General features: G+C 39.8%; 2 protein-coding genes across 5 annotated transcripts in view; one reads left to right on the top strand and one right to left on the bottom strand.

Moving 5' to 3' along the window:
- The window catches only part of LOC115693076 (ankyrin repeat-containing protein ITN1-like), a 34,579-nt gene extending 8,916 nt beyond the window's left edge, over positions 1 to 25,663 (top strand). For 3 of the 4 annotated variants that reach the window (XM_056306963.1, XM_056306964.1, XM_056306962.1), the window contains 3 exons: positions 20,285 to 21,106; positions 23,805 to 24,325; positions 24,654 to 25,663. In XM_056306963.1, the coding sequence (XP_056162938.1) occupies positions 20,290 to 21,106; positions 23,805 to 24,325; positions 24,654 to 25,448 (2,133 nt within the window). In that variant the 5' untranslated portion in view covers positions 20,285 to 20,289 and the 3' untranslated portion in view covers positions 25,449 to 25,663. Of the gene's footprint in view, positions 1 to 20,279; positions 21,107 to 23,804; positions 24,326 to 24,653 lie in introns of all 4 variants that reach the window. The other variant, XM_056306965.1, reaches the window with a different exon arrangement.
- LOC115693069 (uncharacterized) lies at positions 6,713 to 7,674 on the bottom strand. Its single transcript, XM_030620042.1, has 3 exons — positions 7,314 to 7,674; positions 6,852 to 7,250; positions 6,713 to 6,747 (listed from the first exon to the last, which is right to left on the bottom strand). The coding sequence occupies exons 1-3, from the start codon at positions 7,672 to 7,674 to the stop codon at positions 6,713 to 6,715; spliced, it is 795 nt and encodes a 264-aa protein (XP_030475902.1).
- Positions 25,664 to 26,754: the final 1,091 nt, after the last annotated feature.

The raw sequence follows: 26,754 nt of genomic DNA, 5'->3' as shown, positions 1-26,754 counted from the left end.
TATAAGGTGAAAATCTTAAGGTACTGTGTAAACCTTGAGTAAAGGCTATGGGCATTCAGTTATTGGCCTTAAGGATATGTCTTATTACACATAAAGTAATGTTAACAATAAGGATAAGACATATGTAGGTTCATTGGAACCATAAAGATATTCTCTAGTGACACATCAGGTTTTTGTGACACTTAAGGAAAGAGAATGAGGACTGACAAAGGGGATGACGCATGAGGTATCACTCTTTATGAGGTGTCATCCGTTTGCCACACAACCATATCGAATCAATATCAGTAAAGTCTAAGACACTTGTGACCATGGAAGGCTCTACGTGATTACATGCAGTTACCGCCATGATTCAGTGTTTGAAACTTTATGGGATTGGATTGACTATTAAGAATTATCCATAGACCAATTAAAGGTGCACATAAGGTACGATTTCAATTAATATAGCCCAAGTGGGAGAATGTAACGTTTTCTTAATGTGGGTTACATTAATTGAGATTGTTATTACCCGCTTACGGGTTTGGTCTAATAAGTTTGGATATACAGTTTCTTAATTGGTCGGATATGGGCCCGGCTTGTGTGGGCCGAGTTCGGCCCGGCCCGTTATGAGAGGGCCTGGCTGGAAACTCTATAAATAGAGTTGCAGGTCCCTCCTCTGCATCGAACTTTCTTCAATCTCTCTCAAACGCTCTCAAACTCACCTAAGGCTTACGTGAGTTGGCTGAGGCGGTCTCATAGCGCCGGGACTTCGGGGGTGACAGGGGAGAAGACCTACGGCACCGGTTCATCGTCATTTCCGCATCCAGGCCGATGGAATCCAATACAGGTGTACAAATTCTATTCATCTTTTACCGTACCGTTAATATCTCGCTATGGTGATCCTAGGGCGCTAGGCCGAGCCATACGGGCCGGCCAACATTATGCACATACTCCATATGCATATTCTGCAGAATTATTTGACTGTAAAACCAGAGATGATTCACGCATGCTTGTACTTGTGACATTTTAATAGACCATATAAAATGTGTCTGCAAAACATAATAAACTCCCCTTAATATGTGCACAAAGTGTGATACTCCCCCTGAGTATGCTCTTCTCCCCCTTTTTGTTTTGTCAAAAGCAATAACATCAGATACCAGAGGATGAAAACCATATAAGCAAAAGCATCCATTTATTTATATAAAAGAGGATTCTACGAAGCATATTCCAGCAAAATAAATATAAAGGAAAATGAAAATCAGCCAAAGGGATCACAAACACAAATTTCATTCATAAAAAATATAAACCTATTGTTATCAAGAGGTTTAGTCAGAATATAGCAAATTGCAAATCGGTGCTAACATATATTTTTCATTGATTGTGGTTGCCATAATTAAAAAATAATAATCATATGAAATAGTCTCTCTTCTTGAAGTTTTACCTATTTCAGAGCCCGAAATGGCAGCCACCCCTGTTAATTAGTAAAAGTCAATGTTTAGGCTTAAATCTGTTGGTTTTCTACCGAACATGCATAGTTAAAATTAAATATAAATGCAGCGGAAAGATATAACCATATATGTATTTCCAAAGGCATTGTTTGTGTGGTCGTGAGCTATTTTAGCCTATTTGTTAGGCATTTTTATTGTATAGATTTCTTCCTAGTATAGAATTCTTCCTATTGTATATCTCCTAATTAGGGTTATTATATGTCCCTATATATATAATAGGTTTGAGCATTGTAAATATATAGAAAAACATATTCATTGAATACAAAAAGGAGAGTCTTTTTCTACAGTTCGTGCGTTTCAATCAAAAATCGGAAGACCATAGGGGGTTAATCGAATTACCTCTCGTAACGTGCTCAAAACGATTTCGGTTCGGATGTTCTTCAATTCAAGCCCCACAACCGTCGGACCTCTAGTTCAGACACACCACCAATCGCCCGATGAACGGATGGGAGAACTTGCGAGTAATCACCAATAGAATTGTGCTAGCAATCTTGTGGCGACAATTCTCCGCATTCTCGATATTTCAGTCACGACGTCAGAAGAGAGAAAAACTATTTTTTTAACTCTCACGCACGCATATATCACTCTTACTTGCACTGTTTCTTTTCTGTATATCTCAGCAACTGTTGCTGATCCCATTCTATTTTGTGCGATCATCAACAGTTACTGATCGCATGGATATTCACCACACAATCAGCAACCGTCGCTGATCGTGTGTGCATATAGCACACGACCAGCAACGGTTGCTGGTCGGGGATGATGCCCATGGTCAGCAACAGTTGCTGACCGTGGGTGATGCACATGGTCAACTGCTGACCGTGTGCATGCATCACCATCATCATCATTTTCATTTTTTTTAAATTTTAAATTAAAACACACGATCAGCAAGGAGCTGATCGTGTGCTGCACACGGTCAACAAATGTTGACCGTGTACACTTTTAATTAATTTAATTTTATAAAATTAAGAGTGCAAGATCATTTGGCACATTAACATATGTCCACTTTAGGTTTGCTTGTGCATCATATGCACGCACGCTCATGATTGAAAGTAAAACGAAATTAAATCACATTTAATTTAATTACAATCTCACTAATTGATTGCTATAATTGCAAATATATTTGCAATATTGCATCCTCCGTACAACGTCATACTAAATTGGTTATGGTGTATGACATTCCTAGGTTCATCACTGATCTAGTAGTAGGACTTGCACTAATACATTAGTACTCCCAAGAGAATTGATTGTCCCGATCAACCTTTAGGTCATGCAAGCCATGATTGACATCTAGCAATATGTCATGGCTACCCAGACAGTGTGAATGTTTTAAGAACATAATGAACCTTTCAACTTTGGTTACAGTGTAATTCAATCCCTCTGCCTTATTATGTCCCGATCGAACAAAGACCACGGAATATTTGTCAAGTCACCAATTCGATCATATGTACAAATCTAATTGACATGCATTTTATATGAGACATGAACAGTTCATTCTCGGTTACAACCCCGGCCGAGGATTTTAATGCAATGTCAAGATTAGATTGCATAGGACATCATTATTGTACCTTTCGTATAACAAGGAGGCAGATTTCATTTTGTGTACACGTGTAACTTCGTATGTGAACGAACTATGGCCATCAAGTACAGAGACGGATCAACGAACTAGCAATATGTGCACCTGTGAACCATAGCCATCCAACACACAAGTCAACACCGTGCCTCAGGTCTAAGGATTATTTACACAAGACCAGAGTATGAACAATTAGGCATTGACCACGCTAAAAGGTTCCATGTTGCTAATCGATATATGTAAGTCACGTTTAGTGAACTTGTCTGGTACAAGCACCTGTGTTCTAACTCGGGTATCGCAATATCCAATGACTCGTGACTCGTCATTCCCTTAAGTATCAAATACTTATTGGTGAAGTTACGAACACACCGGTCTCAACAAGATCATTAATATCTACTCAATGATCCATCGATCGAGAACTATTTAAAAATTTAGTATAACTGTGAACCTGTCACATATATTCTTAACGTCTCAAGAATATGTCCAGTCACAACTGATCTTATGGAATCATTCATATATTTAAATAATTGGACAAATGAATGAATACGTCCTTGCCATTAAATAAATAATGTAATTGAAAATACAACTTAAATCCCTAACATGTAACTGTTAAATGGTAAATTTAGGGCATACATCTAATAGTCTCCCACTTGCACTAAATCTAATTTGTTTGGTATCTCAAACCCATCTTGTCAATGGGTCTTTCAAAAGAAGACTGAAGTAAGGCCTTAGTGAAGGGATCTACCACGTTTCCGCCGAGGCAATTTTCTGCAAGGCGATATCACCTCTCCCAACAATTTCTCTAATGAGATGGAAGTGTCTCTCAATGTGCTTGGACTTCTGGTGAGACCTTAGTTCCTTCGCTTGAGCTAATGCCCCATTGTTATCACAAAACAATGTTATTGGTTGTTCAATGGAAGGAACGACTCCAAGTTCATAAATGAACTTCTTCATCCAAGCAGCTTCCTTTACTGCTTCAGAAGCGGCTACATACTCTGCCTCAGTGGTGGAATCAGCAGTTATGCTCTGTTTGGAACTCTTCCAACTAACTGCGCCACCATTAAGTGTAAAGACAAACCCAGATGTAGACTTAAAATTATTAGGATCCGATTGAAAATCGGAATCAGTATAAGCTTCAACTTTAAACTCTCCTTCTTCATAAACCAAGAATAAATCCTTAGTCTTTCGCATTTACTTAAGGATATTCTTGACTGCCATCCAGTACTCTTTCCCTGGATTAGATTGATATCTGCTAGTAATGCTTACAGCATGTGCAATATCAGGTCTCGTACATAGCATAGCATACATTATGCTTCCAATAACAAATGCATGAGGTATCTTTGCCATCCGCTCTCTTTCTTCAGGAGTGTTGGGACACATCTCCTTGGAAAGATGGATTCCATGCCTAAAAGGCAATAATCCTCTTTTGGAACATTGCATGTTAAAACGTGTTAACACTTTGTCTATGTACGTAGACTGTGAGAGGCCAATCAATCGTCTTGATCTATCTCTATAGATCTTGATACCTAAAATACAGGTTGCCTCTCCTAAATCTTTCATGGAGAGTTTCTGTGACAAGAATAGTTTGATTGATGATATTATCGGTACATCGTTCCCGATCAAAAGTATATCATCGACGTACAAAACTAGAAATGCAATTGCACTTCCACCGACCTTCTTGTATACACAAGGTTCATCCGGGTTTCCGATGAAACCAAACGATTTGACTACTTCATCAAAATGGATGTTCCAACTTCTGGAGGCTTGTTTGAGTCCATAAATGGATCTCTTAAGCTTACACATCTTCCGACGTTCATTATTGGATTCAAAACCCCGTGGTTGTTCCATATAGATGTCCTCCTCAAGAAAACCGTTTAGAAAAGCCATTTTGACATCCATTTGGAATATCTCATAATCTAGGTGTGCAGCTATAGCCAACATAATCCAAATGGATTTTAGCATGGCTACAAGTGAGAAAGTTTCGTCATAATCGATTCCTTCTTTTTGATGATATCCTTTTGCCGCCAACCGTGCTTTGTAACTTCCAACTTGACCCTTAGCATTCATCTTCCTCTTGAAAATCCATTTACAGCCAATTGGTACAATACCATCACGTAGGTCAACTAAGGTCCAAACTTCGTTAGAATACATTGAATCCATTTCGGATTTCATGTCTTCTAGCCATTTACCAGAATCGATGTCCGACATCGCCTCCTCATAGGTGTTTGGATCACCAGGTTGATCACCATCATTCATAATGAATAATGGTTCAATATGTTCAACCAAGTGTCTATAACGAGCAGGTGGACGAGACGTTCTCGCACTCCTCCTAAGAGGTTATGTATCAGAAGCTCCCACTGAATCAGAGATCGGTGTTTGAACTTGGTTATTTGGTACTTCATTATTCTCTTCTTGTAAGACTATTTTCCGCCCAGCACCACCTTCCTGGACAAGCTGATTCTCCAAAAAAGAAGCATGTCTGCTGACCGAAATTCTTAGGTCAGAGTGAAAATAGAAATAGTATCCAAGAGACTCCTTTAGATATCCAATGAAGCGACCTTGTTCAAACCTAGCCTCCAATTTTTCCATTTTCAGCTTCTTGACGAAAGCTAGACAACCTTAAATCTTAATATGATTAAGACTTAGTTTCCTACTATGCCATATCTCATAAGGCGTAGTTGGAACAGATTTGGATGGTACTCTGTTAAGTACATATGCTGCTGTCTCGAGGGCATATCCCCAAAGAGATATAGGCAAATCGGTGTAACTCATCATAGATCGCACAATATCTAATAAAGTGTGATTTTTTTTTTCAGATACACCATTGTGTCGTGGAGTTTCAGGAGGTGTCCACTGTGATACAATGCCATTATCCTTAAGATAGTCCAGGAATTTAGTATTAAGGTATTCACCTCTTCGATCAGATCGAAGAGCCTTAATACATTTTCCTGTTTGTTTCTCAACTTTAGCCCCGAATTCCTTGGACTTTTCAAAAGATTTAGATTTATACTTCATTAAGTACAAATAACCATACCGTGACCGATCATCGGTGAATGTAATGAAGTAAGAATAACCACCTCTAGCATTTTCATTTATTGGTCCACATACATATGTATGTATCAATCCCAGTATATCAGTAGCTCGCGCACTATGTCCCATAAAGGGCACTTTGGTCATTTTTCCTAGAAGACATGCCTCACAAGCCAAGTATGGCTCAAATATTGATGGATCAATATACCCATCATTACTCAACTTGTTGATTCTATCTTCTCCAATATGACATAATCGAAGATGCCAAACATACTTTGGGTTTGAACTATCTCTAAGGCATTTATTAGTTATGGCATTTATATTATTATTTTGTTGTTTATTGGCATTGGTAATCGCATTACCGGACATTGTAATGGTATAAAGATTATTAGTTAATAAGCCAGAACCAACACTTCTCCTATTATGATAAATAGAACATACATCATCAGCAAAAGAAAATTCATAATTCTCTATACTCAAACGAGGCATAGAGATGATGTTCATAACAGCATTCTCATAATGCAAGCAATTTTTCAATACCAATACATGTCCAAAAGGCAAACATAAACGAAAAGTCTCTATAGCTAATGCAGCAACTCTTGCTTCATTTACAAATGTTAGGACAATTTCATTTCGCCCCAATATCCTGCTTATTTACAGATTCTGCAAAGACATACGAATATGTGAGGTTGCAGCAGAATCTAGAACCCATAAGTTGGATTCAACACTAACCATAAGATTAGTTTCAATAAGCATAGACACCATACCTTCGCAAGGTTGGTCCTTAGGCTTGACCTTCAAGCTCGCGAGGTACTTCCTGCAGTTCCTCCTCCAGTGCCCTTTAACACCACAGTAGTGACAATTCCCTTTTTCAACCTTGGGCTTTGATTGCACAGCATGTTTCATAGGCCTTTTCCATTTCTTTTTCTTCAAAACAGTCTTACTCTTTGAAGAAGAAGCCTTAGCCATAGACACCACATTGGGCCTCGTGTTGTGCATTTCCTTCTCATAAACTACCAACATGCTATGTAACTTAGCAAGAATTTTCTCCATTTTGTGCATATGAAAGTTTTGGACAAAACCAGAGAAGGAATCGGGCAAAGATTGGAGGATCAAATCCACAGCTAACTCATTATCCACAACAAGATTAAGCCTAGCCAACTCTTCTATGTGTCAGATCATTTTCAAAGTATGATCATTAACTGATGATCCCTCAGCCATCCTCATACGGTACAATGCCTTAGATATCTCATATCTAGAGGTTCGACCATTCTCATCAAAATATTCTTTTAAGTGCAAGATGATCGACCTAGCATCTTCCATAGTTTCATACTTCTTCTGCAATTCATTATTCATTGAAGCAAGCATGTATGTCCTAACTTTTAAGTCATCATCACACCATTTATCATAAGTGACATGCTCCTCTTGGGTCCCACCCTTAGGAAATGAGTCTAGTATCTTTTGATCAAGAACATACCCGATTTTCTCCGAATTGAGAACAATTCTCAAATTTCTCACCCAGTCAGTGAAATTGGGTCCAGCCAAATAATTCTTGTCAAGTATAGAAGCGAGTGGGTTTGTGGTCACCATTTTCAGAGTAATAATATATCTGTGTAGAAAATAAATTGTTAGACGTTGTCTTTCAAATTAACCATTTCATTTTGGCCTTTAAATGAAATAGTGCCTCCCACTAAATTTTTCGAATCCCATACTCCTTAAAATGGGAAAACGGTAATCTTTGTTAGGTAAAGATTACTAGTGGGGATTGGAGTCCCACTAGGCCATAGCCCACCTCACCTAACAATTATTGGTGTTCCATTAACGTAGTGAGTGAACCAACTTGTTCAACGCATCATATGCGAGTCTCAATCATAACTTTGGCCTTTAGACCATGAATGTCTCACCTGACAGTTATTGACATCATGATCATAGTTAAGTCTAGCCCATCATCTCATGCAAGTATTGAAAACACAAATGATCCCCTCACCTAACAGTTATTGGAAATTGTTTGGCTCCAACCCCACAACATCATATGCATAATGGAGTGATCCAATATTATAAATGGCAATTGACCCGTATGTATCCATAGCCGGTCAATCAACCACTATAATGTTGGACCAAACCACGACGATGGAAGGCCACGAGTCCGAAACCCGTTTCGACTTAATATAATTAATAAGGAGATTTGGGTCGTTATTAATGGTCTCACTTTGCACATTAACCGATTTAACATGCATAACAACTGAATAAATAAATAGATATCAAATGCATAAATATCTATCCTACGTGGTGATCATGGAATTATGGCTCAATGGGTCTCGAGCCAATAAGTCCCATTTAGCCATTTTAATGTTTTAATAATAGAGACTGCTCTTGACTTCTTCTTGGATCCTTGAATTCTTCACGGACCGGGCCCATAGAGCTCTCCGACTTAATGGCTCCTCCTCGTGTAATGTTTACATAAACAATTGATTATACTAAATTGTTGACACCTAAATTTTGCCTATTCATTTAGGGTTTAATTGCATGAAAAATTATGGATTGATTTCTAACCCCTAAACAAAAATATTTTCATTAAGTTGTGTGGCATGTAGACATTAGGCGCATTTGTATTAATAGATTTAGTGAAACATATTTTCGCTTTATTTTACTTTTTTTATTTTTATTTATATAAAATAATTATAAAAAAAAAGAGAGAGAGAAAACAAAGGGGAGCTCTTCCCCACGACTCTCCCTCTGACACTTACGAAAAAGAAGAAAAAGGGGGAAAGGACAAAAAAAGGGGAGCTGAACATTTCCTTCAAAAGAAGAGCGAAAGAAGACAAAAGAGTGGAAAGCCATTTGCTTTCTCTCAGAGAATGCACGTCTAGAAGGGGAGCTACGGAAAGAGCAAAAGGAAGGGAAAGGATTTCAAAGAGAAAAGGACAAAAAAAGGAGCCTTTTTCTTTCTTTACCTGACATGAAGGGCTCCCTCTCTCTTTGAATCGTGTAGTCCATTCACCAAAAGGGGACGTTCTGCACATACTAAGAAGGGAAGATGGAGGGTGAGCTCGGGAGAGACATCCAGAGAGAAAATCCGAGAGAGAGAAATTCAAGAGAGAGAGTGAGTTCGAGAGCATCGGAGAGTGAGATCCGAGGGACGAACGGTCTCCTGTCCGCGACCATCACGCCTCAACCGTGGCGGACGACGCTCCGACACATCCCGTTCCATGCGGTAGGTGACGAATCCGAGCCACTGTTGGGTTTTGTTTCTTGTGACCCGGGGCCGATTTCCCGAGGATTTCGGCTCGGAGGCGTGCGAGGCGATCGGACGTAGTCCGATTTGTCAAGTTCGCCACTGTTCGCCGCCGCCGAGCCGGATAGGGAGTGCCACAACCCCCTCCCCTGTTTTTCTTTCTTCCCCTGTTTCTGCCGTTTGGTCTTGTCTTGGGCTCACTGGCCGGAGCTCGCGCCCGTCTGGCTTGCGCGAGTTCCGGCCCGTGATACCACGTGCTTGATCCTGCTTGTTTATGTGTCTTTGTGTGTGAATTTCGGATGCGTTTGAGCCTCGATCGAACCTAAAATCCCTCGTTTTTGTCGATGCTCGCAATGTGTTTGTTAATATGCCTGAACCAACTCCTGAGTTTGGCTTTGTTTCGCTGCATTTTTGGGGACGACGGACGGTCCCGCGTGCCGCCTGCCGTCGCGGCGGTCCCAAATAGTGGCCACAAAAGGGAGCGAACGGCCTGGTCCCCTTGTTGGGATCCGCTAGTTCACAGCCCCCCAGCCCTCGTCGGGGCTTGGGCGCCTCGCTCGCCAGGTCACCACATCGGTGACCCGAATGGAAGACGCAGATCACCCCTCGGTGGAGTGGCGATGCGGGCCGAGGCGGTGGGTTGCGGCACTCCAGGTCGGCGAAGGCGAGTCGCGTCGGGTGTGGTGGCCGCGGACGCAGCGCGGGCTGTGGCCGAGCATGACCTCGGCCATGAAGGCCGAGGCTCGGAGCGGCCGGCGTTCGCGCCGCGGGGATGGTGCTAGTTGGCGACGCGGCTGCGAGTTGGGTCGGGAGCCGGGTCGCGGGAACTAGGATTTCCAGCGAGTCGGGTTGGCGGCCGCGAACCGGGTCGGGCGAGCGGGTTGAAACCGGGCAGGGTTTGGCTCTAGGGTTTTGTTCGAATGGGCCGAATTGATTGTGGGCCGGAGCTTTTAGAGTTTTGGGCTTTTATTTATTTAAAAATTTTTGGGCTGGGCCTTTTCTTTTGTTCTTAAAAAAAAATTTTGCCTTACCGGGCTCAACAAATGAGCCCGGTTCGGCGGTGGACACGGGCCGGCGCGCCCGGGTCAGTCCTGATCCGGGTCGGATGTGGAGATCCGACCCGGATCCGTTTTATATTATTTTAACATTATATTATTATTTTTATATATATAAAAAATTTAAAATAAAAAATTCGAAAAAATTTAAAATAAAAAAAATTGAAAATTTTTTTTTCGAAAATCAAAAATTGGAAATTGGGTTTTAAAATTGTTTTTCTCCCTTTTTGTGTGATTAGCTTATGTTTGATTGCACCTCGTTTGATTCACACGCCTTGAATTGCGCGTTTAATTTAATCTTGCATGTGGTCAACTATGCATGTTAGGTTTAGGTATTAATTTTTGCTTCCCTTAGCTTAGTTAGGAATGGAATTTTGAGACTCCCGATTAGTGTGAACACGTTAGGTGGTGAATTGAACAAGATTAGGTACCGAAAGGGCACTAATTAGTCAATTAGTGTAATCAAGTCCCCGTATCCTTTGAATCTCTGGTTCGTAGAAGTAAAGTATTTCTCCCGTGCTTTACTTGGATGTCTAATCAACCCACCAAAAATTGATTAGTGGCGACTCCTAGGTGAAATTGATTTCCATGTTAATAACTTTAACTTAAGTCGCGAATTGGTATGAGCTTGGGAGAGCTCGAGCTAGGTTTAACTTAGTAATCCATTAGCCAAACTACCTTAGGCGGCGGGGCCGGTTCGGGGAGGTCGCGACAGCTTGGCGACTCCGCTGGGGACTTGAGGACTTAGGCCTAGTATATCTTGATTGTTTGTTAACTAACGTGGTCTTATGGCAGCGCATCGTGAAGGCTATAATTAATAAGGAGATTTGGGTCGTTATTAATGGTCTCACTTTGCACATTAACCGATTTAACATGCATAACAACTGAATAAATAAATAGATATCAAATGCATAAATATCTATCCTACGTGGTGATCATGGAATTATGGCTCAATGGGTCTCGATCCAATAAGTCCCATTTAGCCATTTTAATGTTTTAATAATAGAGACTGCTCTTCACTTCTTCTTGGATCCTTGAATTCTTCACAGACCGGGCCCATAGAGCTCTCCGGCTTAATGGCTCCTCGTCGTGTAATGTTTACATAAACAATTGATTATACTAAATTATACTAAAAATGCATTACATAAAAATAAAAAGAAGGACGCAGCCTCCATTTAATAATTACAACCCAAAAATACTTGTAATCATCATAGATTCATCCATACATCAATCATATTGATTAGGGGTTTTTTCCACGATTACAACCCTTCCTTACAAGCCATAAATTCTAAATTTAAAACTTTGAAAGGCACAAATAAAATTCTGCACTGAATCAAATTCATGGCCAAGCAACGTAAGCCGTGTCAAAAAATCAAAGCCGGTGAAACAAATTTCATGTGCGTGATTCCAAGTGACGGTAGTGTTATTGCCTCTGGATTCATAGTCGTGAATCATTTTGCAGAAGAAAAAAGCAAAAAGAAAACAAGCTACGGATTTTTGATTCAAAATTGATTTAGTTCCGATTTTTGCTCAATTGATCAAATTTATCATATAAATTAATCAACTTCTATAGGTCACTTAAAAACAAGCAATTCTCTCAACAAATATAAATTGGCCATTGGATTGCAAAAATATATATGAACCAAAATCAATTAAACGCATGAGAACGCCTAATGATTGGCTCTGATACCATTGCTGGTTTTCTACTGAACATGCATAGTTAAAATTAAATATAAACGCAGCGAAAAAATATAACCATACATGTATCTCCAAAGGCGTTGTTCGTGCGTTTCAATCAAAAATAGGAAGACCATAGGGGGTTAATCGGATTACCTCTCGTAACGTGCTCAAAATGATTTCGGTTTGGATGTTCTTCAGTTCGAGCCCCACAACCGTCGGACCTCTAGTTCAGACATACCACCAATTGCATGACGAACGGAAGGGAGAACTTGCGGGTAATCACCAATAGAATTGTGCTAGCAATCTTGTGGCGACAATTCTCCGCACTCTCGATATTTCAATCATAACATCGGAAGAGAGAAAAACTATTTTTTTAACTCTCACGCACGCATATATCACTCTTACTTGCACTGTTTCTTTTCTGTATATCTCAGCAACTGTTGCTGATCCCATTCTATTTTGTGCGATCATCAACAAGCATCGATCGCAAGGATATTCACCACACAATCAGCAACCGTCGCCGATCGTGTGTGCATATAGGCACACGACCAAGCAACGGTTGCTGGTCGGGGATGATGCCCATGGTCAGCAACAGTTGCTGACCGTGGGTGATGCACATGGTCAACTGCTGACCGTGTGCATGCATCACCATCATCATCATTTTCATTTTTTTATTAAATTTTAAATTAAAACACACACGATCAGCAAGGATCTGATCGTGTGCTGCACACGGTCAACATTTGTTGACCGTGTACACTTTTAATTAATTTAATTTTATAAAATTAAGAGTGTAAGATCATTTGGCACATTAACATGTGTCCACTTTAGGTTTGCGTGTGCATCATATGCACGCACGCTCATGACCAAAAGTAAAATGAAATTAAATCACATTTAATTTAATTACAATCTCACTAATCGATTGCTATAATTGCAAACATATTTGCAATATTGCATCCTCCGTACAACGTCATTCTAAATTGGTTATGGTGTGTGACATCCCTAGGTTCATCACTGATCTAGTAGTAGGACTTGCACTAACACGTTAGTACTCCCAAGAGAATTGATTGTCCCGATCAACCTCTAGGTCCTACAAGCCATGATTGACATCTAGCAATATATCATGGCTACCCAGACAGTGTGAATGTTTTAAGAACATAATGAACCTATCAGCTTTGGTTATAGTGCAATTCAATCCCTCTGCCTTACTATGTCCCGATCGAACAAAGACCATGGAATATTTGTCAAGTCACCAATTCGATCATATGTACAAATCTAATTGACATGCATTTTATATGAGACATGAACAGTTCATTCTCTGTTACAACCCCGGCCGAGGATTTTAATGCAATGTCAAGATTAGATTGCATAGGACATTATTATTGTACCTTTCGTATAACAAGGAGGCAGATTCCATTTTGTGCACACGTGTAACTTTGTATGTGAACGAACTATGGCCATCAAGTACAGAGACGGATCAACGAACAAGCAATATGTGCACCTGTGAACCATAGCCATCCAACACACAAGTCAACACCGTGCCTCGGGTCTAAGGATTATTTACACTAGATCAGAGCATGAACGATTAGGCATTGACCACGCTAAAAGGTTCCATATTGCTAATCGATATATGCATGTCACGTTCAATGAACTTGTCTGGTACAAGCACCTGTGTTCTAACTCGGGTATCGCAATATCCAATGACTCGTGACTCGTCATTCCCTTAAGTATCCAATACTTATTGGTAAAGTTACGAACACACCGGTCTCAACAAGATCATTAATATCCACTCAATGATCCATCGACCGAGAACAATTTAAAGATTTAGTATAACTGTGAACCTGTCACATATATTCTTAACGTTTCAAGAATAGGTCCAGTCACAACTGATCTTATGAAATCATTCATATATTTAAATAATTGGACAAATGAATGAATACGTCATTGCCATTAAAAAAATAATGTAGTACAACTTAAATCCCTAACATGTAACTATTACCTGGTAACTTTAGGGCATACATCTAACAAAATCTTTTATTAGAAATCCAAAGTTTTGCAGTTTAATACTTGGCCAATTGTAAGATTGTCAAATTGTGCTCGTAGTCAGCTGAAAAACAATTAGTAAAGAAAGACTTACCGATTGCTTAACCTGTTAATCATGCAACGATGTTTCAATTACACTTATTTTCAAATCCTTACATTAAGGATGACACGTCCTTATTTCTCAATAGCGGCCATTGACTTAACTAAGATATTTTATTTTTGCCATTTCTCCCGATTATATATGTCATGAGGTTTAGTACACAATTATTCTGAAGAATTTGATTCCATTGAATACTCGATACACACAAATCTCACTGATTGGAGTTTGAATTACTGAAATTGTGATGGTAATTAAGTAATGTCACGACCCGAACCCTATGGCATGCGACAACCCTACCGAGGTCGATTCAGTGCGACGTCCTAGGACGCGTCGCCGACTCGAAACCCAAAACAGAGAACAATGCACAAGCGGAAGCAAACAAACACCCGTACAAATTAAAATCACATGACTAAGGATAGCAGTAATACCATAAATACAACTTGCACTAATAACGGGGATTTACAATGTCTATTACAATAGAATAAATATATAAAAACCAAAACGGGTCAACAGCCACCAACATCGAAAAGGGGTACATGGCTCAGCGGTCAGGCACTATATCTAGCCGGGGCTCCTCCCTAATGTATCGGTATGCCTGCCATCCTCAAGGCTGGAGGTTTGAAAAGTTAGATTTCAACAACAGTGAGAATGAATCTCAGCGAGTAGGCCCCCTAAACCTAAACTAGGCTAACATGCACCTCCTGACGAGCACCAAGCAACACATAATCCAGAATATAAATGACTTAGGCCATTGGGCCCAAATCCAATACTTAATTAACTCTGCAGGTTAGGCATTTTATAAATTCATAATAATATCACAGAACCCAATCGTGGTGCTAGCACAACATCACATGGTCACAACGCATGTCATACATCTACTCATGCTCATGCTTATGCTCACACTCGTGCTCATGCTCATTGCTGCACTCTTGTACACTTGCACACATGCCATTTCTCAATTCTACTCCGACCTGCATAAAACGCATCAGGTCCGACCTGTGTAAAACGCATCGGGTCCATTACTTCGAGATCAATCTCTGGCCCACGTAAAACGCATCAGGCTCATGACACAAACCCGCATAAAACGCATCAGGTTAGCCATCTTCCGGTAATCTGGGTATCGTCCCGCGTAACACGCCTCAGGACGGGTTCAATACCCCGCGTAAAATGCATCAGGGTTTTATGTGATCACACGTTCACAATCACTAATTATTATTTAAACCCCACGTAAAACACATTAAGGCATTTTAGGTGATCACATGCTCATGTCATTCATGCACGCTTGCATATGCACATGTTATGCCAATGTTCGAGATGCATACTCATGGCCATAACGTTCACACTTGGGCATTCAAGAAATTCACAATGAGCATTCAATTACACAACACCACTTGTTCAATTCACAACGCAATATGCTCAATTTACACCACACATATTCAATTTAATGAATCAATATGCCCAATCAATCAATTAATTCAAATCAGCTATGGTACATCATCGGCACACGAAAATCACGCAATTAAGCCATTAAACTTGCACAAGTCTAAGGTCTACCAAGCCTACCCTTTCTCGGCCACATAAGTACTCAATCCTGGCATCATGTAACCACTACCAAGCCATAAACAATCAGCCACTTAATGGACAAATCAAGCACACATAAACAACCACTACACGGCCTGATTGTTGCACCCATTAAAGTCCACATTTAGACCATGATTAATCAACATAATAATCCAATCGAGCCTACACTAGTCGGTCACCAACCAGATCACCTTAGGCCACTAAATCACCACCAAATCACCACATTAGGCCACAATAATCACCGTGAAAATAGCCACCACTCGGTCCACAAATTACACCCGCCTAATCCACATTTTTGCCTGAATCACCGCTTCCATGACCAGCCACCATGCAGCACCTCGTAGACCACTAAACCTCATTTAAATTATCACACTAAGTCACTAAATCAACCACAAGATCACCCCTAAATATTCTCCACAAATTGACCCCTAAAATACCCTAAATAACCCCTAAAACTCGTCTAGAAATGCACATTAGCCTAATTAGGATTTAGGGTTATACTTACCAAGTCTTAAGCTCCTAATGAAGGCTGGACAGGTGGCGAGGGCGGCTAAGTAGCGGCGGTTCCGCACCGGACCAGTGGCGGCGAGTGGCGGCGAGCGGCGGCTCCCTCAGCGGTGCTCGGCGGTGGCAATGATGATGGCGGTCCTAGGCGGGGGCTGATCACGCGGCTGGGGAAAAGACAGAGAGAATGGGACCGTTGGATGGTGGTGGTGCTAGGCGTGGAACGGCGGCACACGGCGGCGGCACCGGCGAGCGGCGGCGCTCCGGCTTAGCTTGGCTTCTCACGACCAAATGAAAAGAGGAAAATGGAAGAGAGGAAGTTGGCGTGGGAGGGGGAGATGGCTGGTGAAGAATGAGGGAGAATGAAGGAGAGAGAGAGAATTGAGAAGTTTGATCCAAATGGGCTTAGTGTGGTTAGGTGACCTAATTCCACTAAAAGACTATCTTGCCCTCAATCTAAGGATAGAGATTAATTCTATCTAAAATATCTAGGGGCACAATTGCCCATCATTTCCAGTATTATTGGGCTGAAACAAGCTAATATAAAACCCTAAAATATTCCCCAAATAATCCCAAAATTCGGAACACTATAATTAGGCCTAGGGCAAAATCGTAATTTTCCAATCCCGGATCAAATTTCCAATTTTCAACTCTATCGATCCCAAATATGATTGGCCATACTTTTACGATGTTTTCCTTGCAAAAATAGTCGCGTATGCCCACGAAATTCGACACCGAAGTCCGGACTCAATTCCACGATCGATTTCGCTCAATTTGCGATTTTAGCGTCTCTCAGTAACGGGCGGCTATTTAGGGGTTACGCGTATCGATCTAGGGTTACTCGAGTCATGACTGTCTCGATTCCAAGAGAACGCGAGGATTTATCGCTAGTCCCGAGGGTCGCGATCGTTCGGAATAACTTCGGGATCGTCCGCCACGTGCACTCTCGGTTGCACGGAATCACCTGCGATCCAATCGTACGTCGTTGGCCAAACTGAATCCGTCACTCTCCTTGGATTGACCCACATTGACACAAAATATTCCCTCGTCATTTTTCGGAATCGGATTCAATTCATGGTCGAGTTCTTGGGTCCACGTACCATTTTTCCTAGTTAGCCATTCCCTATTGGTCAGTATCCCGAGAATGATCAGTTCCGGACTAGACTTACTAAAATGAAATAAGAAATACATCAATTTCATTGATTACGAAAGTGGGTCGAATTCAGGACATTATAAGTAAAATGTAAAAGAGATTTAGCTACTAATTGCATAAATTAAAATAGGAAAAATTGTCCAAAAAGTCCTAAGCCATTAAACCTATTGCATTTTTGCCAATTTGATTCTAAACCTTTTAATTTTGCTAATTCAGTCCTAAATATTTTGCATTTGTGCTAATTCAGTCCATCCAGCCAACACTAATGTGGTAATTTTTTTTATAATTTTTATGGTTTTTTATTAATTTGTTCCTTTTTTCCTTTCTTTTCTTCGCTTTTTGTTTTTGCCCTTTTTCTTTCTGGCTGGTCCGGCGACAGGCTAGAGGTGAGGGGCGATGAGGATGATCTCACCAGCCTCTAGCAAAGCTCTTCCCAGCTGGCCACTATCAAGGGCGAATCTCGCTCGCCCCTGGTTGGTCAAGCCTCGCCTAGATCTGCTGAGGTCAAGCCTCACCCAACCAAGGTGAGCCGACCTTGTTGTCGCTAAGCAAGGGAGAAACCAAAGACGGCAAGGTCGGCCTTGCCTTGGTTTAACCCCGCCTCGCCAAGGACGGGCGAGGCTTGCCCTCGCCAGTGACTGGTGGGGGTGAGTTTGCTAGAGGCCGGTAAGGTCAACCTCGCCAGATTGGCGAAAGGGACGAAAGGCAGAAACAAAAAGGAAGAAAAGAAAAAAGGAAAAAAATTATAGAAAAAAAAATTAAAGTATTAAAAAACTGTCACGTCAGAGTTGGACGGACGGCTGGCGTCCACATTTGCGCCGGCCGATCAAAATTGATCGGATGAACTGAATTGATATGAATGTAAATATTTTAGGACTGAATTGTAAAAAATGTAATAAATTTAGGACATATTGGACGATTTTCCCAATAAAAATAACGTGAAGATTAGGTTGTGCGCATGTAGATGCAATTTTTTATTACGTTTATCAGGAAGTTGACTTTGTGAAGGCACAAATCTGCGCGGTCAGTAGCTAATAGTGTACGGCGGGTCCAAGAGCTAATGAACCTGCAAAAAGCCCATGGCGTTGTCCCCCCAGACGCTTAAAGGAATTTACGGTTTCATTGGGAAGATGTAACATGATACAATCGACTATATCTTCTTCCGTCTTTGTCAAAGATAGCTTCATCTAACTAGATATCGAATTAGTAAAGCTTTCATGTGAATAATGTCCATATAAATAATTTGCCAAAAGAACATTAGTTAGGACGTTTTCTCCAATCACCGCCGGAGGAAAACATGACTATATTCGGGGTTGATGCCTGATTATATATATTGAAATACCATTGGATTGACAATAGACCTCATTGCAAAAGTGTCGTATGCTTTTGGAAATATGTATGCGTATTAGGTGCATTTTGTGGGCTACTACATGTTGCATGTCTTTTATTTTAAGTTTCAACGGGCCAATTTTGTCTACTGGTAATATTTTCGTCCAATCATACTTTTGATTGATAGGCCACAAGTTATGTACATTACCAACATGCAAATTTAATCAAAAATGAAATATGAGTGATGTTAATATTTGTGTGGTTCATTAATGAAAGGTATGGCTAAAAGGGTTCCATCCAGCTAGAGTAGTAGAAAATATGGTCGTTCGTCTACATCAAATTTCATTGCTTCTACTGAAAAATATATATAAATAAGGCAGAGGTGGCGCCAGCATATGTTTAGTGGGGTGCCCCCGCTGAAATTGAAAATACCTATACCTATACGCGTACAATTTTCAAATTATGCCAATTTGACTCGGTTGTTTCACATTTTTTGACCCCACATAATTAATGACCTATTAGAATTAACATGCCTTAGTTACAAACGAAAGGTTCTAACTGAGAAACACACTTGAGTGTTACATGTTCAGGTATAGATAAAATAAATTTAGAATTCTATCCATGAACTTTTACAGCATGCGGCAACGGTCGCTAACATGCATTTGCATTGCCAAATTTGACAATAATTGTGGATGACTTTTGGACATTCGATGTTGATTACGTAATTATGTCGTATTCGGTTTTATCATGCTCAAATTTAATTTTCTCGCATTTATTTGAATCGAAATTAATATTTTGGCACATGATCTAAGCTCCAACAATATTCTTGACATTTTTTTGGCTTGTGAATTGTGTGACTATAACTATGTTGTAAATTAACTCAATTACATGTAAAAAGTTTCGGTCGATAATTGACACAAATAGGAGTTGTGGACCGACCACATAACAATAGATTGGAGGTGAAAAATCTAAATTTAAAGAGATCAATAGCATAACTACAGTAAATATCAAACTTAATGACCGTGAATGATATTTCTTGGTGTTAAAAAATAAATTTCCTTCTCTTGTCGCCCCGACGGAGAAAATCTTTTAGCTCCACCACTGGAAAAAAGAATCTTGGTTTTCTTCCATCACAAATTTGATTGGTGAGTAATCAAAATCTGAAGAATCATCCTAGAGACCGATTCAAGGACAGCAGTTGATCTACACAGGGATGGGAATTTGTTATTCACTTAAGTTTATCTCCGGGGCTTCAATTTCTGTTTTTTAAGGAGATAAAAGTGGGTGATAGGAGGCCGAGAGTTGCATATGAGATGTAGCCTGTGTTTGTCTTTGTTTATCCCATTATACAAAACTCAGAACTTTCTGTTCTGATGTCATATGAAATTATGAAGAACCACTATTAGATATTATAAGAGTTTTTAAATAATTAGATGAATGCATCATTCAATATTTAAATGATATAACGTCTCCTTACACAGCCCTTGTTCCTTTGCAATAACTACATTACTTGTATAGCCTAGGCTTGATGGACGTAAAGCTATCTATAGAAGAGGAGGGCGTTGGAATGAAAAAATCGATCCCGGAGGAGGCCAAGAAGGATGAAAGAGGAGCTTCCGTGGAAATGTTGGAGGATGAAACGGATTTTTTGAAGGAAGAAGAAATCTGGAGGAGACGACGGGAGAGATTGAAAAATGCATTGGCGGCTGTGCGAACCGCGGCAGGACAAGATCCAGAAGAAGTTTATGCAGCTGCTGAAGAACTGGCAGTTGTCATCAAAAGCGCCGATGTCGAAGGGTTCATTTCCGCGATTGAAAAGCTTGCCGATCGAACCGATCTGTCTGCCGTTTTAAATACCCTGGAGCCATGGAACCGTTCACTTCTCCACCATGCAGCAGACGCCAGCAACGACGATATCCTAAGGTTCCTGCTTGATTGTGTGGGTGACCACCTCATAGCCGCCCAAGATGATTGGGGAGATACCCCACTCCACTTGGTCGCTAGGCACGAGGGATCTACTAGAGCTGCCGAGATGTTGATTCGCCGGGCAAGAGACCTCCCCAACGTTGAGGACAAGAACCAGATCCTGAGGATGAAAAACAAACTTGGAAACACCGCTTTGCACATTGCCGTGCAACGGGGTAACGTTGAGGTGGTGCGCTATTTGTTGAACGAAGATTTGGAGCCCGTGTACTGGAAGAACGCGGGTCAGAAATCTCCCCTGTACCTGGCCATCGAGAGCAACGACTCTGCAATACATGACGTTTTATTTTCGCTCTCGTTGGAACCATCAAAGATAGAAGGCTTGCCGCCCATTCATGGTGCCATTATGCGTTCCAACAGGGGTACGTACCTAAATCTGCTTATGGGAAAAATATTTATCTATGTGTAGACTGACCTGTCCTAAATCTGTGCAACAACTTTTTGCGCTTACCTAAATCCGTTACCGGTTTTTACTTAAAATTCCCTACAGCACTTATTAAAGTAGTTGGATACCCATCGGTTAGCCACATAATAAACAAATTATTCACATTAGAACGTAATAGATCAGCTTAAGTAATACAAAGACAACCATTTCAATAAAAACTCGTCTGTTGTTGATCTTTGATTAGAAAAACTATGAATTGCAAATATTTAAGATCGACGACCATAAAAAATCTGGAATCTAACAATGACAAAGCAGAGTTATAGGTTTGAAATGAGGATAGATACTGTTAGAATACAATTAATTTTGTTTAACGGTTCACAAAATAATATACTTAGCTTTCTAACTGAGTAATCTAGTTCAATAAATGATTTATCATTTTTTTGTAATAGACTGACGTGTTTCTATCAATTATTGGGATAATGAACTAACATGCCATTAGTGGGATAATAACATGAATGGTTCCTAAACTTTTCTTCAATTTTCAATATGGTCCCTGAATTTTTTTTTTCAATTTAGTCCTTAAACTTTCAATATTCCACTCAATATAATGCTTTCATTAAAAAGTTCTGACACCATTACATAATGTGACCATAATTTCTATTTACTTGACTTTGATAGATATGGGGCATCCATGTGGTTTACATGTGGCTTTTACGTTATCTCTCTCTCTAACATGTTCATACACTTAATCGAAGGACAACATTAAGCAAATTTTTGAAAGTTCATAAATTAGATTGAACCGAAAAAATTCAGGGACTATATTGAACATTGAAGAAAAGTTCAATTACCACTAATGTCATTTCCGTTTGATTATTGGATAACAGTCAGTCAAATTTTTGTAGGGTCATATATATTTTTTGAGTGATCAGTTAACCCATAAGTGAACATATGCACACAAACATGACTTCACCACAAAAAATAATTATGCATTTTTAGATTATTGGAATTCGCACAGTATGTAGTGTTTCTTTGGCTATATTGATAACATTCACCAAGTAATGCATGTTGATACTAACCTTGCAGTCTCTTTTATTCTAAGCATGTAATTATGTATTTACGCTATCGACTCGCATTTTCATTTTGGACATGCATTAGAAATTCAAATATGTATATATAGAAGGTCCTCCTGCATAGTATATTCCCACATAAGATGTCATGACTTCAAAGTACATAGAACTTAAATGTTACTATCGAATCGTTAGGTGCAGACTATTTCTATAGAAATTGTGCGTATTGTTGAGTATCCATATGCAAAATCAGACATAAATATGTGTATTAGATTTTGAGAATGAAGTTATCACATATCATACAAAACTTAAAAGATCTGGAGTGAGAAAGCACTGAGGGAATTGCAAGGTATGGGATTCATAAATTAAGTTGTTGTTGAATTTTAACATAAAGTTATTCTTGTTTAACAAAATCCATGGATCTACGCATTTGTCCACATCAATGTACTTTAAATATAATTTCTTTTAGGGTTAATATTACGACAAACTCTAAATTGGTACACCTGTGATAAATTTACCCAAAATTAATTTTTGGATCACTAAAAATCCTAAACTGGTACACACGTGAAAAATTTACCTTCCATTAGCTTCCGTCAAATTTTTTCATTAAATTGCTGAGTTGGACGACATGTAGCGGTTGACGTGGTAAGTCCACATGGAAATCTATGGGTTAATACCATGAAAAAGGTACATCTGTGACAAATTTACCTCAAACTATTACACTTGTGATAAAAGTACCTAAAATTAATTTTTGGATCACCGAAAATCCCAAATTGGTACACGCTTAACACATTTACCCTCTTTTAACTTCCGTCAAATTTTACCATTAAATTTAGCGAGAACTCTAGATGGTCTTCCTCTTCATTGAGTCCTTCACCGTCGTCTTTGTCTAAGGTCGTGGAAATTGTGAACACTGTTTAGCGAGAACTCTTTAGTGACACTTCTAGTAATTCTAGTAGTACTCTTGACAAAATGACTCGACCAAGTACCAAAGTACTCTTAATTTGTGACTTATAAACTCTACGTTTTTCAAACTTAGAACGAGATTCTGGTCACAATTTACTTTTTTTTACTCAAAAGTTTTGGTAAATACATAATTTCTTAATTGAGCTGAACAAGTGTCGTAGACCTTTGCGAAGAAGATGACGTTCAATCTAAAGAGGGTGGAAGAATTTTAATGGGGATTTCGTTACGGTGCCGCGGAGGCTATTGCGATGTCCTTGACAATAGAATAAGTTTGCTTAATACTTGCTAGAATTTGACGAACATAATATGAAAATATCATTTTCCTTTTCTTGATCTTGCTCTAGCTTACATTATATTTGCCGACTCTATATATACTTCATGGTGTGGAAATGCCATTTAAATTGCTATGTCATTTAGTAAGATTTTTATAGTAAAATCTTAGTGCATGTGGATGTCATTAACTAGTTTCAGCATTGCAATCTGATCTGACACAGGCGACTATCAATCTCGCTAGTGATTAAGGTTCCGTCGAAGATGTCCTTATCCTGAAATGGGTAAAAAAAAGTATCAAAACCATTTAAGCCCCAACCACCTAGAATGTTAATGCGGACGTGATCCCTAATTTGGAGTTCCTGATCTCAGATTTAGTCGCCAAGATACTCGAGAAGAATGTGAAGCTATTTGCAATGACCGACTCCAGAGGCAGTAATGTATTCCATTTAGCAGCTTCCACATTTCAGTCCCATATATTCGAACTCTTAGGACCGAAAACTGAACATTTGGCCCGACAATGGGATATGAATGGGGATCTTCCCATTCATATTGCAAGCAAAATGGATAATGTTTACCAAATCGAGAAGCTACATCTGGTATCACGGTTCCCAAATGGGCAAGGGCGAACTGTTCTTCATGTCGCAGCAAAATATGGGAGAGCTTCAACAGTGAAATATATACTCAGACATCCAGAATTGGGGGAGCAGATAAATGCAATAGATCATGATGGAAATACGCCCCTGCATTTGGCTGCAATGTATTCACAACCCGCTGCTTTGATTGCTCTTTTGCTGGATGAAAGAATTGAACTCGCTGTTTCCAACAACAAATGCTTGACTGCTGTTGACATTGCTCGAGAACGATGGGCAGGGGGGCTTACGATTCGGAAGGTAGGTAACACAAACAGTCACTATTTTATTTATTAACGTACTAGAGATTTCGTAGACTAATACATTAATTAAGGCAGATCTTGTATTCAAATCATTATGTCTCCCAGTCAACGGAACAGTTGAAGTATTGATCGATTTTCTAGGATAGCCGAGACTCCTCTCGGATTAATGCTCTACAAGTCTCTAATTTAGTCTTGATAAGAGGTAGTTAATTCTTCTAAAAGAGCAGACACTGCATCTGTAGAAGTAAAAATTTTCAGAGGTCATTCCCGTTATCAATATGCTAAAAGTTTGTTCTTTTTTCCATTTTATGTTCTTCCGATCTCAGCAATTCGTATGGATGGCGTTGGCTTGCTTGTGCATTGGGAAAGTTTCACCTGTAAGCAGAGACTTAATCATATTCAGGCCGGAAGTTCGAGAGAAAGAGTATGCAGGATTAGTCCGCTCACGAAAAAAGATGCCAGACAGGAACATCGTCAACGATTCCATCGACTCCCGTATGGTGGTGGCTACGCTGGTGGCTACTGTGACTTTCGCAGCTGGTTTTGCAGTTCCTGGAGGATTTAACAGCTCAGACACGGCCTCCAAAGATGACCGGGGCATGGCTACGATGCTGGACAATAGAATGTTCCAGGCTTTCGCGATTTGCAACACCATCGCGATGTTTTGCTCAATGACCGTGGTCGTCAACCTCATCTGGATGCGGTCAATCAATGTCCACATTGCGATAACTGCATATGAGTGCACAACGCTACCGCTAAAAATTGCACTCCCGGCGATGTCCGCTGCGTTCTTAACTGGTGTCACCTTGACCGTTGGCAAACTCCCTTGGCTTGCTAACACCATATTTTATTTGGGGCTCATTTTCGTCCTCATTATCTCCGTTCCTAGATTGTTAGAGTACCCTACCTTATTTATGATCTGCGGTCGTCGTATCGGTCGTCTGACATTCTGGCTTATTCTCGCTTACATTTATTTGTGGAGACTTGGGACGTACATTTATGATGACACGGAAGATGACGGAACGGCGAGCGAGACCTCCGCTAGTCAGCCAGCGGATGGTGCTGGTGAATTGAAGACCGATGACAGACCCAAAAAAACAAAAAACATCGAAGACCGATGAATAGGCGACAGCGCAACGTGGGGACGTGCCTCATCTTCCAAGTCACTGATTTCAATTGACCATTCCATATTATTTATGATATGCCGAAATAATATAAATTTTCCTTGGTGTATGCGGCTCATTGGACGGATGCTTTCCCATTATGTCAGATCTAAGGTGATTGTTTAAGTATTTAAACTAAACAACGTCTTCCTCTAATAACTTGTTGGATATAATTTCACCTAATTTCACATGTTATTAGAGCTGAAGTTCTGGGTTCAAACCTTTTCAGGTCCTATTCGCTTCATCTATTATATGTTCTCATATTTTATTCTTAGAGCAAAGTCAATTCTATGAGTGAAGATGAGTATTTAAGTATTTGAATTAAAATTTCGCATTTGTATGATAGTTTAAGTTTTTAGAACAATTGATTATAACTCCCTGAAAATTCATAATAACACACATGTTGTGTCATTTAAATGAATGAATGGCTCATTTCATCCGTTTCATCATGCTTAAATCTAATTGTTAGCTTTGAACATGTTGTTACTCGTGGGTTTATGACATTACTCGTCTAGAGTGGCCATGGACTATTTACCCTACACCAGTCCAATATACAGCACTTTCGAGTCACGACATCCTAGGCACTCACCTACATGTCTTGTGTGTAAATAAATTAATTCTCATCACCTACTCTCTGAGTCGAGTGTTGGGTGAAGAAAACCAGGGAAAAAAACATTCCCTCCACTCCTAAAAAAAAACTCAAATTTCACCCTAACTCTTTACACCCGTTTCATTTCCCCACTTCTCTCCTAGGCGGCCAATTTCTATGCATGCAAATGAGTTGGGTGTTCGATTCGTGTTGAAGTATAATCTAGTGAGTAGCGGACGCAGAAATCTAGTCAAGAGACGAGATAAAAAGAAATTGCAAAACCTAACTCAAGGAGAATTGTGGAAAAGTAACTAGATAGGTGATTTTCCTCCTTTGATCTCTGCTTTTATTTCAATGCTAGTTGGTATTGACATGTAGAAATAGAACTCTAAAGTGATTCTAGACCGATTTATTTGACAATAAACGTAAATAATTACAAAAAAATATCATAAGCATGTTGCATGAATGTCAATTCAATTATAAAATTTTCAAATTGGTTAATTCAATCTTAAACCTTTTGACGATTTGCTAATATAGTCATTCTGAATGTTATCTTGAATTGAACAAGGTTAGGTACTGAGAGAGCATTAGTTCCATAACTAGTGTAATCAAATCTCCAAACTCATTTAAATCTCTGGTTCATAGGAGTAAGGCGATTCTCCCGTTGCCTTACTT

Source organism: Syzygium oleosum, unplaced genomic scaffold (genome assembly GCF_021117445.2).
Source record: "Syzygium oleosum isolate NSW1041296 unplaced genomic scaffold, Sole_v2.1 Sole_v2.49, whole genome shotgun sequence".
Classification (NCBI taxonomy): domain Eukaryota; kingdom Viridiplantae; phylum Streptophyta; class Magnoliopsida; order Myrtales; family Myrtaceae; genus Syzygium; species Syzygium oleosum.
The sequence above is the reverse complement of the archived record's forward strand: the minus strand, read 5'-3'. Positions and strand labels throughout refer to the sequence as shown.

Excerpts from the sequence above, each read along its gene's own strand:
- LOC115693069 (XM_030620042.1), bottom strand. The coding sequence starts at position 7,674 with ATGGTGACCACAAACCCACTCGCTTCTATACTTGACAAGAATTATTTG. Across the intron at positions 7,251-7,313 it reads GATATCTAAGGCATTGTACC|AAGAGTTGGCTAGGCTTAAT; the intron begins GTATGAGGATGG and ends TCTGACACATAG. Across the intron at positions 6,748-6,851 it reads TAAGGACCAACCTTGCGAAG|AATCTGTAAATAAGCAGGAT; the intron begins GTATGGTGTCTA and ends ATGTCTTTGCAG.